This window comes from Phyllopteryx taeniolatus, chromosome 2, assembly GCF_024500385.1.
Source record: "Phyllopteryx taeniolatus isolate TA_2022b chromosome 2, UOR_Ptae_1.2, whole genome shotgun sequence".
In the NCBI taxonomy this organism is placed as follows: Eukaryota; Metazoa; Chordata; class Actinopteri; order Syngnathiformes; family Syngnathidae; genus Phyllopteryx; species Phyllopteryx taeniolatus.
The window spans coordinates 36024471-36044305 of NC_084503.1; the positions used below are offsets into that span (position 1 = coordinate 36024471).

Here is a 19835-nt window from a genome sequence, read left to right on the forward strand (position 1 = left end):
GTGAAGTCATGGCCACTCGAGTCCAAGAAAGTTGTTTAAGAATTTAGTGTCTCTTGGATAGGAATATAAGCAGGCGGGAAGCGGTCACCTAAATAAACAGGAAGAGGTAAATCCGAAGTAGTCACCTTTTGCTTATTTATGGGAAGCCAATTCTAGTTGTTAACTTTGTGTACAATTGTTGACGTTCAAAATATAAACACCACAACCCAATCTTCTGTCTGTTTAATATTCTAATGAAAAGTATTAGCCTGTGAATAAACATTTGCTGTTTGTATCCTGATGATGTTGCCTATTCTTGTGTGGCTGTCCAGGTTTCAGACGGAAGTCAACTATGACACGCTGGAGATCAGGGACGGCCCCTCATCCTCCTCCCCCCTGATCGGCGAATATCACGGAACCCAAGCACCTCATTTCCTGATCTCCACGTCCAACTTTCTGTTCTTGTTGTTCACCACTGACAACAGTCGCTCTGCGGCGGGCTTCAGCATCAGATACGAGAGTAAGAATTGGCTGGAGTATTACAATTTAGCAGACACGCACTGAAAAATATCAAGGTTTTGCTCAAGTCCTGTGGTCACGATTGGGTAATGATATCTTTGTCATGTATGCTCACGCATGCAAAGACCCTCTTGACTCTGAGATATATATGCATGTGTGATATGAATTGCAGGTGTGAAAATGGAGTCAGACTCTTGTCTTGACCCCGGTATTCCAGTCAATGGGCGTCGCCATGGCAGCAGCTTTTCCATTGGCTCCCGTGTCTCGTTTACGTGCGACCCAGGATATACTTTGAGTGATCAGGACCCCATTGTTTGCGAGCAGAATCATCAGTGGAATCACGCTCTTCCCAGCTGTGATGGTGAGGATGCATCAATGATTTTCGAATTTTTGGGGATCTGCAAAGAGATAATCTTTCTTACGTAAACAGCTGATGTGAATTTAAGTGTAGCTAATTATCATGCTGTCACAAAGCTTTGGTAATAGGTTTTGGCACAATTTTGTTAAATAGCCTAGTCATATTTGAACATTTTCACAAAACAAGAAAAAAATCTGATACTCAATAAAAATTCAAGTTGGAATCGGCGAAACCGATACTTTGTGCAACTACACACAATGTGTCTGATAAATTAAAAAAAAGTAGTATATTTGAAATCATAGCTTCATAAAGAATACAAGACATCAGATTAATCACTTTTAGTGTTATATGGTTAATTACTGCTCAGAAAAATGAAGTATCAAACATTTTGCCATTTTAATTTGGGAATCCATTTTGACGCATAAAGATCTGGTGTCGGAGTTATCAATATTTCATTATTGATCCGCACATCACTCGCAATTATGCTATCAGGAAGGGTTCTGATCTGTGCCTTGCCACAATTTTGTCTCTGAGCCCTTCAGGCAGTTCCTTTGACCTCATGATTTTCATTTGTCTGACATGCACTGTGACTTGTAAGGTCTTATATAAACAGGTGTGTGGCTTTCCTCATCAAGTCCAATCAGTATAATCAAACACAGCTGGACTCCAATGAAGGTGTAGAACCATTTTAAGGATGATCAGAAGAAATGGACAGGACCCGAGTTAAATATATGAGTGTCACAGCAAAGGGTCTGAATACTTAGGGCTGTGTGATTTTTCAGTTTTTCTTTTTTAATAAATTAGCAAAAATTTCAACAATTACATTTTTATTCTGTCAATATTGGGTGCTGTGTGTACATTAATGAGGAGAAAAAATGAACTGAAATGATTTTAACAAATGGCTGCAATATAACAACGAGTGAACAATGTATGGGGGTCTGAAAACGTTCCGTACCCATTGTATACCAGAGGTCACCAATCTTTTTGAAACTGAGGCTACTTAACTTAACTGATTAATTGCGAAGGGCTACCAGTTTGAGACACACTTCCAAAATAACAAATTTGCTCAAAATACCTTAAATAATGTTATTATTATACGTTATTATTATTAATTCATGGTATTCATTTATGACCATGTTCATGTTTGCTTACAATATTTAGAAGACAAGAATCAATATGCTGTACTTCTTTTTTTTTTATAAATCTCTGCAACTATTTACATTTTAAAATGATCACAACATTGCTAGAAAATCAACATGCACCATGTTGGTGACCCTTATATACCATTTAAAAACAAACAAAAACCTGTGAGTAATCATGCCAAACACATTTGTTTAATTTTTAATGGGATTCAAATTTATTGATAAGTCATGTTAGAATAGCACAATCATTAAACAAAACATAGCAATAAAAAATAATAATAATAATGGGATGGTCCCCATTTAGTCATATTTTCCCAAAAGTTGCCAACGTTTCACAAATTTTGCTTGGGTACGTAAATTTATGAGCACAACTGTAGTTATGTGGCTGATATATTTGAGGTAAGTGCAATTATTGTTTGGTCGAAGCAAGATATTCTTATTCTTTTTGAAGGATGTCACATCCCATATGACTCGGGTAGCAGAGGTCCAAGCTCTGACTGAAAGGTACATTTTCTTCAGCCTTTTCTGTACTCTGATGGACACAGTTTTCCAACAATCCTTCCCAAAGCTTTCAGGGCATGTTTTCTCTGTACCTCCTGGAAAGCAATCTCCAATTTAAAGGATATCTGACACAATATAACCAAGATACTGTGTCTCAGGTCAGCGGTCATATCAGGAAATGTTTTTCTTAGTGCAACGGTTTGATATTTTCACCTACCTTTTCTTACTTCTAATCAGTTCTCACTTAGTTCTTTCCTTTCTTGGTTATTATATGATAGTGTGAAGCCAAGTTCTTTATTATTTACAGTACATGCAACATACACACACACTGACTGATACACTTCTGCCATACTTAGCTGCTGTCCACCTCACTCTTTCTCTCTCACTTAATCTTAAAGGAGCCACATGCACACCGCACAACACATGAATTAAGCTCTTGAGAAGTTCTGTGTTGCCTGGAGTACAGGAAAAAAAAGGTATTAAATGCTTCTTTTTTTATTATTCTTTTCTCTAATTGTTTTATTGAGACTAAACCCCTGGCCCTAAATTTAATGTAAAGTGAATTAATAAATTCCAGGCTCAAACTGTCATCATCATATAACCTTTGTTCACTCTAATAATTGCATTGCTCATAATGTACTGAGTAGCCAAATGTCGCAATAAATTAAATTTCTCAACCTATTGTTTTACCACGCCTTTCCCCTTTGCCAGCATTGGTAGTCTTATATGGTGGCGTCAGAAAACATTCTAAAAAATGCCTAAGAAAATCTAAAACAGACTCAATGAGTTAACCCTCTAAAATGATGCTTGCATTTCATATAACCTTGATGCCGGCTGGAATACAATGTGTTTTAAGACACGTTTTCCATAAAATGTTGGTTGAGTCCAAATTGTACAACTTTTGGTGCATTAAACTTTATCCCACTGTAGTTTTATATCTGGATGTGCAACTTTATCAGTCTGCGTCAGGGTCTCAATTTAAAATAACTTTTGCTTAAGTCATTCAACAGTGGAAGTAGTTGGTAACAAAGGCAATACATCCCAAATAGTCCTCAGATCCACAGCAGCACTTTTTGTTGGCTACGGTTACCTTTTTAGAACAGTACCTCCTGCAGCCACCATCTGTGTGTTTGTTCTGTGTGTAATAAGTTTCACAATAATCGTCTAATATGCACCATCACACACGTACAACCTGTGAATTTTATGGCCCTCTTGTTTTCCCAACAAACTGATTTGGACAAGCCTAAATGTGAGTACCAGTCTTTGTGAATGTGCAACAATTTAATGGGTTAGATATGTGGTGGAGGATTAAAAAAAAAAAAAAACGTTCACTGGAGAGTGTAAACAACTAATATGGGTCTCTGAACCACATTGTTTTAGGAAATAGGTGAATACAAATATTTCTGCCATATTTGCTCTTCCATTTCAATAAACCATATCCTTTCCATACATGAAGACTTGATTCAGGAAGACGGCTGCTAAGCAAACTTGTTGGTGGAGTTGTGAGTATGAAGCGGAGACTCGTTACCCCAGTGGAGTGGAGAAATAGACAAAGCGAGTGGGGAAAAAAACAGGTTTCATCAAAACTACAAAAGGTTTCAACCTTTTTCACGTGGCAAATATGCATAACTGACAACTACAAGAGCCAGATGTTATCATAGCACTGCGGTCAGTGTTAGCTGAGGAGGATGCAGTGGAGAAGAAGTAGAGTGAGTGCAGTAATTGTATTAACTCATTCACTGCCAGCCTTCCCAGTTAACATGGATATTTGACTGCTAAAGCCGTCAATGGCAGTGAATGTGTTAAAGTGGTTGAAATGGTAAACTACATTAAATGATGGGTTTTTAAAAAAAAAAGTTTTAACTCAATTACAGTAAAAGCTCTGATTTAATTAATAGATAATAATCATCAAGAACGATTTGAAGGACTTTATATAGGTGGATTTTCTAAAATTCATGCTTTTTAGTTGATATATATTATTATGCAAAATCTGTGGTTATAAATATTCATTGGACTGGGGTAAACATAAGGGTTATGTAACTAGTAACTTAAGTCGATATATAATTGTAACATATCTCAAAAGCAGTACAAAGTGGCCTCAATTACATACTCACCTTTATCAAAATTGAACAAAAATACAGTACATGAGAAAATGTGTTTACAATTACATGTGGATATGGAGGGACCCATGACTGGGTTTGCTTTTGGCCCCGGAATGGCTAGCTGCACCTCTGGGTTGGTCTCCAAAATGTCAAGGTCACGGCACTCTTCACCACACTCCCCTGCATAAACAACATTGCTAAGTTTGCATCCAAGAATATTGTCCTTGGGGGTGAAGTAGTCTTTGTCTTAGGGTGTTGCTGGGTTTGAAATGCATCAGTATACAGTATTATGTTTAGAGAAAATCCTTCAGAATTTATCAGGCGAAACAGCCTCTTGTTTGTATCCCCAGGGTAGGTTGTAGTTGCCCTTCTTCTCCTGGCGGGTTTAGGACCCTGTTAGAATACCCACAGGTAGTTAGAGCCGCCTTGATGTGTGTCTCCTCCTTCTGTCATCTGTTCTCTCTTTGGGATTTTTCTCTGCTTTGTCGATGAGGCTTCTGACATCTCCGAGCTTGTGTTCCAGTGGATGATGGGAGTCCAATAGTAGGTACTGGTCTGTGTAGGTCGTTTTTTTGTCGACTTCAGTATGAAGACTTCCATCTATCTCTGCCAGCACTTCACAACCCAAAAACGTTGGCGCAATCAAGCTGCCACCAGGCAGATTAATGTTGGTCGTTATGCAAAATGGTAATTCACCAGTCAAACCTGGGAACAGCAACAGCCCCCATGTAACCACTAGTTAGGGGACACACCCACCAAGTTTTGAAATAAAATATTTAACCAAAAAAGCCTTTTGGTTTCAAGGTGAAATGTCATGAACAACCAAAAAACAGACCACCTGTTACTGTGTAAATTTCCTTCAGCTTTTCTGAATTACCATGGCTTGAAAGACTAAGACTATACAAAGAAACAGTCATGTAAAATTGTTAATTTTACTGTCGGGTCCCACTAAAGGTACACCTGAAGAATACAATGAACATAACAAAAATGCAGCTTATTCCATAATATGTACTTTGTCCTCTTTGACATGCTTAAGGTTAATTCTATTCCCAATTATTTAATAAAACCATAGAAAATGTCAAGATAACAACTCGTAAATTAAGCTCTATTTAAGCTATTTGTGTTGTCATCGTTATATACAAACAAATGTACCTGTAGTTGTAGCAGGCATTAAAGTTGAACAAGAAGCTGAAGAAAAAAGGGTCTGGTCTAATAATATTTTCCATGGCTGTATTTATATGTGTACCTTTCAGATTCAAGCAAAGGCAAACAACCTTACCCTAAAACCCCACAAACTCAAAAGACTAGTACAGAACCACAAATAATAGTTCAGTTGTTTCCCCCCTTTATTGCCTGGATCAAAGATAGTTTGTGTGTGGAAGGGAATCAGCTGGGCCAGTTGAATGCTTAGAAGGTAACAATCGAATGATCAGCTGAAATGGGCTGGCGCTGGCTCAGTTGAGATTGCAAGTTTGTCAGCTTTGTGCCCTGCCTAAACCAACACTGTGCTCCATTAACTCTAATAGACACCTCACTATATTATTTCATTTTTAAAGTTTTTTTTTTCTTTTTTTTTCTCCTCCCTCAGTGCCTCTTCATTTGGCTAAGGTGCTGTGATACAACAGAATGTCACAACTCAGCAATGAACCATTGGTGAATAAATTACAAAGCCCACTGAGAAATAGATTGGAAAGAAGGAAATGAAATATGTCTCCCTGAGCTATACTCCAAGCAGTGTATGCAAATTACACAATAATCCCATTTAGAGATAGAAGACACTTTATTAGGTACACATGCATAATTTAATGCGATCCAATACAAGAGCCAGTGTAGGGGAAGCTGCTTGTAAAATGTAGTGAGCTGAGCTATGAGCTATTCTCCAATAAATATAGCATAACTGCACTGAAGCTTCCTACCAGATAAATGCAGCTAGCTAAGCTACAATAAAATTCAGCTAGCTAAGCTACGATAAAATGACAAGTTTGGGTGGAGCTTCTAAAAGAAGCTACTGTAGCGTATATTGGCCAAATAAAAATGTAATTAATTTAGCGAGAGAAGGCAAAATTGGGATTTCGTGTGAAGCTAGTAATTTCCCCAAAATTATTAGGCACTGATGTTGTACATCATGGTAAGGATTGCAGTGTCGACTCACGAACGCAGATCAGATGGTCTTTGGGGAGTGGTCTCTTTCCGGACCTCAGGCGGAAATGAAGCAGGTTTGGTTGAAGAAAAACAAGATGCACAAAAACAAAAATAAATAGGAAAGGAAAGTTGTTTGGGATGCGCACGTAACTTTCCTGCCGGTTGAACTGGTGGCGTGCTGAGCTCTGGCCCTAAGAGGTGTGTAGGACCGGTACGGGATGCTGGTAGTTGCTCGCTGAGGCTCCGCTGACCAATCGTGTCTAGGGAAAGTGATCGAAGCCACATGGCTGGCTGCGGCGGGCGTTCGCGCATGTGGTGGCCCCCGGAGGCGCCCGAAGACAATGGAAACAAAAGAAGGGGGAGGGGATTGGCCGAAGGCCACCCCGTCCGGCGTTCTGCCAGCAAGACGAGAGGCCAGAGAAAAAACACAAGACTTGTGGAGGAAGGTGTGAGTTCAGAGTTAAATACCCCAGAGGCGGGGCGTGGGCGAGAGGGAACACTTTCAACTTTGTAGTTTCACGCATAAAATCATTGTTTGGTCGTGGCAGATCGGTTGCTTATTGTTCAAGACAACATTTCGTACTGTTTGATTTAAAATCACGAGGAACAGCTTTCAAAATCTTGCAGAGGACTTGTCAAACTGACAGTAGTCACACAGACACCAAGGCATACATTTGGAATATTTCTACAGCGTTTGTAAGATATCAAAACGCACATTTTATCTTCCGTTAACAAACATCATAGGCGGGTCGATGGGTCAGAGCTTGCAGTTCCTCTCAACACCAGTGGGTGGCGCCTGGTGGTGCATGTTTGAATATTAACCACACTCCTTGGAGGGAGGGTCCCTCAACCTTTTGGTCGGGGAAGGAGTCTTTTGAAGCCAGGAATCAAGATTTGACGGGAAGCTGCTAATCCACTTGATGTACACCAGGCATTCTCCTAGTGGCCGTCTCACAGCAGGGCAGCGTGTAGGAGTGGGGTTATCAAGTGGTTGGGAGTCCCTGTGGCGCCTCAGTTTGCGGCGCGCATGTCCGCTACACTACGTTTAAAACATTGAGTAATTGTACTATTGGAGGTGGCACGGTGGACGACTGGTTAGCAAATCAGAATCAGAATCATCTTTACTTGCCAAGTATGTCCAAAAAACACACAAGGAATCTGTCTCCGGTAGTCGGAGCCGCTCTTGTACAACAACAGACAGTCAATTGACAGAGAACACTTATAAGACTTAAAGGTATTGAGAAAAACAGTCACTGAGCAATTAAGGGTTGCTAGTTATCTGGTAATGCCAGTAAAATGCCCGCCCCACAGTTCTGAGGACCGGGGTTCAAATCCCGGCCTCGCATGTGTGGAGTTTGCATGTTTTCCCCGTGCCTGTGTGGGTTTTCTCCGGGTACTCCGGTTTCCTCCCACATCCCAAAAGCATGCATGGTAGATTGATTAAAGACTAAATTGCCTATAGATAATCAAGCTTCTTACTGCAAAATGATTCTGTTGGACAAATGTAGTGACAATGCTGTGTTATCACAAACAACCAGAACAATACTAAACAATTGATTGCAATTGCAGTTGTGGTCATCGTTCTGCTCTATTAAATAAAAAAAATAAAAAAATTAAATCATATATCACATGTAAATAGACCACAAAATTGTGGTTTTGTGGAGAAAATAATCTCCACAAATAATATGTCATCATCCAAAGTTATGCTTTTCAGCTTCATCTCTCATTATTTTTCCTACCTATTCCTGTCTAAACAGTAAATACCCCTCATACGCACAAAGAGACACATTTTACATAGAGTATTGTATAGCTGCCAAAATGATGTTGCTCGCTAGTACTACATAAGCTGTTGATGTTTCTGGACATACCTGAATGTGTGTCCTTAAAGACCCTGTAAAGTAAATTCCGACATTTGTTTCTAAATACATTATACATGTTTGAACATCGCTAGAACGTGCAAAGAATGAGTACTATATAATACTGAATTTTGGAGAGCATTAAACATTTTTCAGCATTTCACTTTTTGTGAATCTTTGGGCGTGGCTACAACCTCACCTAGTAATGCGCTTCAGCGTCCGGCATGAATCACTCCCACCACCACAACCGCGGCAGACTGGAGAGTACTCCCACTATATGATCACGAAAGACCTTTGCTACTAAAACGTTAACCGACAACAGCTGTATCAAACATTCAGCCATTGCAAATATACGTACAGTAGTATTACTCTGTTTGATTAATACTGTCAGAAAGTTGCTACGTAAATGTGTTGATGTGTATGAGATGTTTCTAATATTTTGTTTATCCTATTTACTTTTCGCAAGTGGCATTGTTTGTGGCTAGTAGCCTTTGTGGAAAATATGGCCAGCCTCATAGTCACATTTATCCACAAAGGAAAAGTCATCAAGGTGTATTATCTGAACATTATATCTGAATAGAAAAATAAGACTAGGAATAAGGATGCAATGACATGGTATTTGTTTTCCTTGTTTGTTTCAGGAAAAAAAAAACAAGCATATCGTTTTATGTCTGCCACTCCGTTCTTTATTATTCACCGTGCCATACAGCACACTTTTCCTCACATAAATACATCAACAATTCATCTCCTCTTTTGCTGATATCATTTATAAACCCTTAAGTATGCGGTTTCAAACTCAGCAGATAATGTCTGCACACAAATGTTTCTTTCAACAAGGGTCATTTATTCAGACGATGTCCTAGTTTGAGCTGAATCTCGACTGGAGAGTGACGAACATGACAGCGGTTTATCACTGCTTGTCGGGAAAAGAGCGAAAAGAGATCTGACTCCACATTGCAACTCAACTCAGCTATATTGAAATATGACAAGGAAGAAGATAGTAGCAAAGCAGTGGATAAACAAAGGGATCAGCGGGGGAGGCAGCAGCTCTCCGTGCATAGACAAGATAATGGCTTCAAGGTGTCGTCCTTTATTAAAATAAACCAATAAGGATTTAACAAACTTTTCACTGCACACGTCATCTTCATTTAAGAGAGCAATGTTATTTTCCAATCCTTTCCAGTATACATACATCAGCAAAATTAGCGAAAACAATTCACTGTTTTGACTTAGTTTATACTCGGCAGTGTGTTTGTATCTTTGAGCACTTCAAAAGAATTGAATTTCAGTGAAAGATGAGCGACAAAGAGTCAATGTTTTCTGAAGTCTGAAAGGCATAACGACACTACTAATAAGGTAGCTCAGTGCTCATTAAGAATACATTCAGTTAAATAATATTGTGTGCCCTGTTACTGAATAAATGTTCCATCTAACAGGATACATTGCTCTCATTTCCAATCTTCTGCTCTTTGCTGCTTGGATTATTAGCTCTTTGCGTGATCATGACAACATTTCGGAGCTCACTTCGCAAAGGTCCAACAATAATACATTTTGCGTATGTAAAATAAAATCAAATTTATCTTGGCAGTGGTGCAGGAAGTGGAACTTTTCTCCTGGGAAATCTATCATTAACCTGTCTGCACTTAAAATATATAACTGTATTGCTTAAGCCTTTAAAAATAATTTCTGTTTCTCTGTAGCACTCTGTGGAGGCTATGTCTTTGGGAAAATGGGCACGATTCTTTCGCCAGGATTTCCTGACTTCTACCCCAATTCTCTGAACTGCACCTGGACCATAGAGGTGTCACATGGTAAAGGTAAGAGAACAAATTGACAATGGTAATTCTATTGTGATTCGTTTGAGAGAAACATGAGCCTTCATGCATCCATGCAGTTTTACGAAGATTGGAACAGTTTAGGTTTGTTGGTGTATAATTTAAATGTCATTAACATGGCTTGAGTTCATTCGCAAGACTTTATGCTCCAACCCTTTAACAGGATTCGCTAGTCCTTGCCTACAGTATGCTTGAAATGGAAACAGCTCGCATAATTAAACAGCTGCAGTGTTATAAGATTACATACTGTATTTTTATCTGATATTGAGGGATTTTTTTTTCAATTAAAGCCTGTATTCATGATACACTATTTGATGTTCAAAAATATACTGTATAATGTTATCATCGGAATTCCCAATAGGATTAGATATGAAACGCATTGCGCTATAATTAGTAAAAAATGTTTAAGGGTAACCTGGCAAGCTTTGTTGAAATAAATATTGTCTAACTATTAACCCTAACTGTTCTAAATTAGGGTCTGTTTCCCATTAAAACATAGCTCTTAACTAATTCTCTTGTAAATGTTTGCATTTTAAATATTTTCATGTATTTTTGATTTATCTTCTCCAAAATGTGTGCACGAGCTATTAGCTATCTATTTTGTGACTTGGTCTGTGCATTCGACATCCAATCATTCAAATACCTGTGCTTCACTCCCTCCATTTAACCGTGTCTTTCCCAGGAGTCCACCTGGTCTTCCATACTTTCCATTTGGAGGAGAACCATGACTACCTGTCCATCACAGAGGATGAAAATTTTCTGGTTCCAGTTGCCCGACTAACTGGCTCAGTGCTGCCCCCCAGTGTCAAAGCGGGGCTCTTTGGGAATTTCAGTGCTCAACTACGATTCATATCAGATTTCTCCATGAGCTATGAGGGATTTAATATTACATTCTCAGGTAAGACAACACCTTTCAGATTTTTGATTGTAAGAATTTGTATGCATGATATATATTGTCAAAAAAGCAAATTTCCCATTGTGGAACTAATAAAGGTTGTCTTCTTAGAAAGAATATAAAGTATGCAGAGGCTAAGATAGTCTCTCTCCAAAGTCATGTGTATTTCTATTTAAGTATTTAAAAAATTATAATAATTTATGTCTTTGCCTGATGTCTTCCCAATCTGTAGAATACGATTTGGAACCTTGTGAGGATCCGGGTGTTCCAGCTTTCAGCAGACGCACAGGATTCCGATTTCAAGTTGGTGACTCGCTTGCCTTTTCTTGTTTCCACGGTTACCGACTCGATGGGGACAGCAAGATCACCTGTCTCGGTGGAGGCAGGCGAGTGTGGAGCAACACACTGCCCAGATGTATAGGTGAGACAAAAGAGTATACACACCAAATTATGGCAAATCAAAGACAGATCGTATCATTGTATAGCTTTCCAAAAGCACATTGTGTTTCAGTTGTGTCTATGTGGCAACAAACTTTTAGTTGCATTTTTTTTTTTCAATGTCAGTTTGAAAGAAGTGTATCCACAGTGTGTGTATCCACAGTGTGATAAATTGGTCACTTCCAAATTGGGGCATTCATTCATTTCCTGGTGGACTGTTGAATGTACTTCTTGTGAAAGTTGTAAAGATCTTTGATTAGTCGGCGTTTTTTTTTTTTGGATAATGTTTGAACACATTAAACTAAGTATTGGCTTTTTTTAATGCACTCACCTCCAAGCATAATGGAACAATGAGGTCAATTCCTTTAATTCTGCTGTTTACAGAACATATTTGGATTTGACATGTAAAGATGAATATGACAGTTTTTGTGAGCAGAAGTACTGGAACATGACTGAAAAGTATATTTTGTTCCCCAGGTCTGTCCTATGACTTTGATTATACAAACAATAAATAGTTCTGTATGTTTACGCTCAGTTCAAAATATGGGATTCGACTGGGCAAACTACATTTTCAATTAGAGGACAATTATGTTGCTTAGACAATTTTCAATTGTCTAAGCAACATTAAAAGCAGCGAGCTGTCTATGGTTGAAAAAACTAGCAATTATGATGCTGAAAGCAGATGGAAAATCGGTCTGGCCAAGTCAATCTACAGATTTAAACGCGAGAGAGCATGTATTTTACCTGCTAAACAGGAGACAGAAGGGGAGTACACCACCAACACCAACCTGCGGCAAAAGCCTGGAAAAACATTACAAAAGAAGAATCCAAAAGTTTGGTGATGCCAATGGACCAAAGGTTTCGGCAACTAAACACCTGGGAATAAAATCTGAAGTGTTTATTTCTTGTCTCATAATTATCTTTTGATGTCAAACCCAAATGTTTTTACTTTACATAAAGGAATTGGCCTCACTGTTCCAATACTTTTGGAGGAGACCCAGGGGACTTGCCTGGGTTCAACCACTTCGTAAATGTCCCTCACTTTAGCTCTCCTGCCTTGCAACAGACTCTCCATGGGGAGATCATTAGAGCATTATGAAACTCAAGTCACTCCCGTTTCCCCCCTTCTAATTTATCCATGCATATTTTTAAAAAGCCTCTTGTTTACCTTGTTTCCACCTCATTCCTTCCGTCTGTCATTTCCTCTTCAGTGTTTTTTATGTTTTATTTTTTTTAATACAATAAATGTTTCCCACTAATGGTAGCACTATTGGGTGTACAATATTATACTATTCTGTCTTCGATGTCACATATCAGTTAACGTACTTACATTTTATGAGCATGGCACTGTTTTATCCTCAAATATCTAGCGTGTTGTGTTGCTTGGCCTTCACAGTTTTATGTCATGATGTTCACAATTGCCTTTCTCTCTGTTCAAATGGTAGTCCTCAAAGTTTAAGCGACTTACTCCTTTTACAAAACTGTATCTGCATCCAATGCAAAGATAAATCATGCACATGGTAAATCTATTTTCCTCCATACTCCCCGGACACACCATTAGGTACACCTGTGCAGGATGAGCTCCAATCTGCCTTCACAAAGAAAAGAAAATAGTGTTCACTTCTGTCAGAGAAGAAGTCCAAGTCTATATTTGTTAATTGTGGTTGTAGTTTGCAGTTGTGTATAACTGTGTTCTAGCGAAATAAATTAACCTAAAATATACCTACTGTTTTCTACGCTCTGACAGTGTCAATCAAATAATGCAGGGTCTATGTAATGACAACATTTTTACACAGCTATTGTATTGGAGCTCATTTGACTGTGCTTGTAATTATTATTTTATGTCATCTGGACTTTTATTTTGTTTTGCTTTAAAAACATACATTTTTGAATATATTCAAAGTTCATTAAGTTATTGTGGTTGGTTGATTGCCATCACTGTTGTCATGTAGGCTGTGTTGATGCTATCATTAAGCAACGTTTTCCCTCTCCCCTGTAGCCTCTTGTCATGGTCTTTCACACAACGCACAGAAAGCCAAACCAGATATGTGACTGCTCTGAGATAATATGCTAAAATTGCGCTCATTTTGATCCACGGTGTGTCTGCCCGTGCCCACCTTTATTCTGTTGCTCTAGCTGAGTGTGGAGCCACGTCTCTGGGACCAGAAGGTGTTCTTGTCTCCCCGAACTTCCCTTCCAACTATGACAACAATCACGAATGCATCTACCGCGTGACCACTGAGAAGGGAAAAGGAATCGGGCTGAAAGCTGAGAGCTTCTCTCTGCATGATGGAGACTATCTCAGGGTACTTTACTTACTTCACTTACTTTTGTTTGTGCAAATATACACATCACACACGCACAGACACAAATGTACGCACACGCACGACTAAATGTAGATTCTGACATAGAAGGTCATTACTTTAACACACTTAAAAACAATTACTGTACTGTACATACAGTACATAATGTTCCTGTTTGAACAACAACAGCAAATGTATTGAAATGTAGATATCTACAACAATCCTTTTATAGTAAAAATAAGACATACTGTTCAATTCTGTGTACTGCATATAGCTAATTTTGGCAACATTGATTTATGTAATAATCCACGTATTTCATTTATTCCACTTTTGGGTTATTTTATTCATGAAAGATAAAGGGTGCTTTGCAATTGTAGCGTATATGAGTTGAATAAAAATATAATTAATTTAGGAGAAAAGACTGAGATGGAAGCGACGCCTGCGTTACTTCCGGTTTAGCGTAATATTAAATTACAGCGTTATACATCAGAATCATCTTTATTTTGCCAAGTATGTCCAAAAAACACACAAGGAATTTGTCTCCGGTAGTTGGAGCCGATCTAGTACGACAACAGACAGTCAATTGACAGAGAACACTTTTGAGACATAAAGACATTGACAAAAACAGTCACTGAGCAATAAAGGGTTGCTAGCTATCTGGTAATGCCGGTACAAATATATATATATATATATGTATATATATATATATATATATATATATATACATATATATATATATATATATATATATATGTAGTTGTTTTTTTTGACAATTGTGCAAAAAGATGCAGAGTCCTTTAGCACTTAGAGCAGTTTGAATGACTAATATTGCAATAGTCGTGTGCAATGACCATTGTGCAAAGGGTGCCGAGACTTCAAGGAATGTATGCGGTTTAAAGTGATTAGTAGCGCGATACTCTGGGACAATGTTGATTGTGCAAATGCTGCAGATACTCCTCAGTCAGTGTGCAAGTGGTGCAGATGCGACTCTGACATGAGTGACCAGATATGCTGGTCAAGCTATTTTATCTAGTAAAGGGCGCTACGTCACTTTTTAGATGTATAAAACTTCAGGACAAAGTGACGACAAACCTTATATCCTCAGTCTCGTAATTGAAGGTTGCTACATGAATTAGATAAGAGTTGTAGACGACCAGAGGGTTTTTTCCTTGAACCCAAACACACGTAACAATGCAGGTAGTGAATTTTATGGAAAATTTAATGAGATCTAACATGGCGAATCTACAGGGAAACAATACAGAGAAAAAAACAAAACAAAGAACAGACCAACATTGGCAAAAGAAATTGACTTGTGATGTGAGGTTTCGAGTGAGCATGGGATGACAATGCGTATAGCTGGGATTCCTGTTCTCGTTAGTTTAAACCCAAATATGCACTAATCTGTACTTGTAGTAGACCGCAATGTTGGATTTACATGTGTTGAACACGATTGAGGCAGGCGGGTCGAGCTTCTGGGTGTTCGGCCGGCCTGGTCCGCACGGGGAACAGGTGGATTTGGCGGAAAGGAGGAAGGGAAAAAAAGAATCACAAAAAGTTCCCAGGCAGGACGGCCAGAGCCCTGGTGTCTCTGCTCGCAAGACGTTCGGAGCGGACGTGTGGTGCCCGCTTCCGTCCCCACAGAGTTTTCCCAGGTGCCCAAAAAGGGGTAGCTCGCAGCGCTGGCGGGATGCTCTGCAGTTGGGAAGGGTCCAATGTGTCCTCGCCACCTCGTGGTGTGAGGTGGCCGCCCTGGCTGGGCCAGTCTTCGGCAAGTTGGTCGGACAAGACGAGCAACGCTCGTGGGTAGCTCGGAGCCTTTTTATGGCCAGGCGCAAAGGGGGTGGTCCCCCCTTCCTTTCCCACCACCTTCGGGACCAAAGGGAAGCTGGACCGCCTCTGAATGTTACTTTTCCATTTTAGGATTATTTTGTGGTTTAAACCCAGTGGAATAAAATATTAATTATTGTATTTAAGATAACAGGACCATTGTCACGGGCCCATCATCTTTAATCCCGGTAAAGAATGTTCAAGTGTATGTGATTGTTGAGAGCACTAATATTTGCAATGTGGCATTTGTGTTGTGTGGAGTGAAACATTTCATCCGATTCAGTTGACAACAGATTTGACATTAGACATTCAAATTTTGCAGAAATACAGTCACTAGTGGCGTTCATGTTCTTCAAATACTATATCACATTAGAGTCCAGTGAAGATTGTGATTAGTTAATCCGGGTTTGCAGTGCCTTTCCGCCACCTGTGGGTGTCGCTAGTGCTCCGTCCTTTGTCCCAGATGGGCAGGTGTCACGGAACACAGCAGGAAGGAGAAGTCTTTGTTGGTGAGCCTTTTCAGGCTGGCTGGTGGTGGAAGTTAATTAATTTAGCGTTCTGGTGCGAAACCAGTTGTTTGTGACTCAGCTTTGATGCTCCCTGGGCTTGTAATTCACTTAGCGTCCGCGTTCAACACCATGTGTCTGTGACTCCGCTTTGATGCTCCTTGGGCTTGTAATTCACTTAGCATCCGCGTTCGAAACCGGTTGTCTGTGTCTCCGCTTTGATGCTCCTTGGGCTTGTAATTCACTTAGCGTCCGCGTTCGAAACCATGTGTCTGTGACTATGATTTGATGCTTCTGGCTTGTAACTCACTTGGCGTCTGTGCGTCCATTACACAATATTACAGTTTTATTATTGAAAATAATTATTAAATTTAGAATTAGATTTTTTTTAAAAGCGTGATATTTTTTGCATCACAACTGCAAACTGCAAGTCTTCAACCACAATAATGAACTTATTAATCAATAGTGTTTTGTTAGTGTAAATTAAGGCATAGTGTTGCTATTGTATTAGATTATGTTAAATTGTGTCATAATGCTGTGGCCAGGCATTGTATGCAGTACATCAAGTAGTACAAACCCCAATTCCAAAGAAGCTGGGATGTTGCGTGAAATGTAAATAAAAACAGAATACAATGATTTTCAGATCATTTTCAACCTATATTCAATTGAATACAATACTAAGACAAGATATTAAATGTTAAAATTGATGAACATTTTTATTTTATTTTATTTATTTTCCCCCAAATATCCTGTAATTTGGAATTTAAGCAACATGTTCCAGAAAAGCTGGGACAGGCACAACAAAGACTGGGAAATGATCAGGAATGCTCAAAAGACACCTGTTTATAACATTACCCAGGTGAACAGGTTAATTGGAAACAGATGAGTTTAAACAGAGCATCCCTGAAAAGGCTCAGTTATTCACAAGCAAGGATGGAGCGAGGTTCACCACTTTGTGAACAACTGCGTGAGAAAGTAGTTCAACAAGTTAAGAATATACATTTCTCAACATACAATTGCAAGTAATTTAGGGATTTCATCATCTACGGTCCATAATATCATCAAAAGATTCAGAGAATCTGGAGAAATCAATGCACGTACGCAGTAAAGCCAAACACCAACATTGAATGCCTTTGATCCCTCAGGTGGCACTGCTTTAAAAACCGGCATCATTGTGTAAAAGGTATTGCCACGTGGGCTCAGGAACACTTCAGAAAACCATTGTCTGTTTATACAGTTCGTCTCTACGCCTCCAGTGTCTCTGCCCCTGAGCTCATCTGAATTGGACTGACGCCATTTGGAAAAGTGTGCTGTGGTCTGAGGAGTCCACATTTCATATTGTTTTTGGAAATCGTGGATCGTGGAAAAAATCTCCGGACCAAAGAGGAAAAGGACCACCAAAGGCCAGCATTAATGATCGTATGAGGGTGTGTTTGTGTCCATGACATGGGTAACTTGCACATCTGTGAAGGCACCATTAAGTCTGAACGGTAGATCCAGGTTTAGGAGAAACTTATGCTGTCATTCAAACAACTTCTTTTTTAGCGATGTCCCTGCTTATTTCAGCAAGACAATGCCATGCCACATTCTGCAAATGTCACCACAGCATGGTTTCATAGACAAAGAGTGCGAATACTATACTGGCCTGCCAGCAGTCAAGACCTGTCTCCCACTGAAAATGTGTGGTGCAGTACGAAGCGCAAAATACGACAACGGAGACCCCGAACTATTGAGCAACTGAAGTTGTACATCAAGCAATAATGGGAAAGAATTTCTCATACAAAGCTTCAACAATTAGTGCCCTTTGTTCCCAAATGCTTATTTAGTGCTGTTAAAAGGTAAGGTGATGTAACACAGTGGTAAACTTGTCCCAGTCCCAGCATTTTCGGCATGTGTTGCAGACATCACATTGAAAATGAGTGAATATTTTGCAAAAAAAAACAGTTTATCAGTTTGAACAATAAATAGCTTGTGTTTCGATTAAATATAAGTTGAAAGGATTTACAAATCATTGTATTTATTATTTTTATGTTTTACACAACGTCCCAACTTCATTGAAATTGGGGTTTGTATTTTGCATGGTCCAAATGACTAACAACCACCAACTAACAAATGCAATTCATGATGAAATCATCAACAAATTTCTGAATATTAAAAAATAAAATAAAATATGTCCACTAGAATCTTTGTTTTGCCAATTCATAGCCAGGTTTAATCCACCATGTTCACCCTCTTTTTGGATATGTTAACATGCTTGTACAAAAAGCACCAACATGCCTACAGGGATGTATTAGCCTTGTTTCAATTAACACGTATTGTGCTCCTCCTCCAATAACCACAAAAGCTGAATGGACGCAAAGCAAACAATGGCACAAAAGGATTGATTCTTTCCCTGTTGACCCTAAGCACATTACCTTCAGTTATTGCAGAACTGGAGGGTTATCTCAGCACCCCTTTATCCCTATGTCTCAGCTAGAATCTTACCACTGCAACATGGAGCCATTTATTTTTCAATTCATATTTCAATAATGGTTAATCAAGAAATGTCAACTGACACTGAGCCAGTGGTTCAGCACTTAGTGACACTAGTATGCACTTTTCATTCCACCCTACTACAATTCCTGCAGTTACCACCATTTATTTTCCTCCGAAAATATCAAATCATCTCTAGGTGTTCAATCTTCACATCTTCTATGACAGTCATCAGTGTGTGTTAAGAACAGCCCATCCATCCATCCGTTTTCCATCTGAGCTAATTTAACAGTCACACAACACTTTCTGACTGACACCATCTAAAACTGTTTCTATTCACAACTTCTGAGCAGTATTAGGCCTAAGGCCATAGTTAAGCCAGTATGTGGTTAGAGTGTATTATCACTATTAGCCCCCAAGCAAAGACTGAGCCCGTCTGTGGTTAGATTGTATTAACAGGGTTCTGCCTGACTTTAAAAGAGGCTCAACGTGACTGGAAAAAAAAATAAATGGAAATGTTCCCAGTGGGATAAGCAGTACAAAAGAAGCAATCCTGTTAGGGAGGTGACACCAGGATGGCAAACATGATTAAACAGCTCTGATGAATGCTAAAATAGCCTCAGATGCTGATATTATTTTCTATGCATCTTATAAAATGTACATAAAATAATATTAGCATCTTCTGTTCAAGGCAGCTATTAGTGTCATTGTGCTTTTGAGAATAAATTAGTTTGGGTAGTAGTAGAAGTACACGCGCACACACACACACACACACACATTCTCACATTTCTACATTTGTGAGGCCAACACTGAACTTGTACATTTGTGGGGTCCACCCTTTCCAGTGGTTCTACAGCTCTGAAAAAAATCAGGGGAAAAGAAAAAAAATCCCAATCACAAATATCTTTAATCTTCATTGGGTTTTCCATCAATTGTTGTCTAATTACTAAAATAGATTTA

General features: G+C 39.1%; 1 protein-coding gene across 2 annotated transcripts in view; it reads left to right on the plus strand.

Moving 5' to 3' along the window:
- LOC133474361 (CUB and sushi domain-containing protein 1-like) overlaps nucleotides 1–19835 on the plus strand; it is a 570296-nt gene that overhangs the window by 399697 nt on the left and 150764 nt on the right. For both annotated transcript variants that reach the window (XM_061765990.1, XM_061765991.1), the window contains exons 19-24: nucleotides 312–499; nucleotides 671–859; nucleotides 10300–10416; nucleotides 11117–11332; nucleotides 11562–11750; nucleotides 13904–14073. In XM_061765990.1, the coding sequence (XP_061621974.1) occupies nucleotides 312–499; nucleotides 671–859; nucleotides 10300–10416; nucleotides 11117–11332; nucleotides 11562–11750; nucleotides 13904–14073 (1069 nt within the window). The remainder of the gene's footprint in view (nucleotides 1–311; nucleotides 500–670; nucleotides 860–10299; nucleotides 10417–11116; nucleotides 11333–11561; nucleotides 11751–13903; nucleotides 14074–19835) is intronic.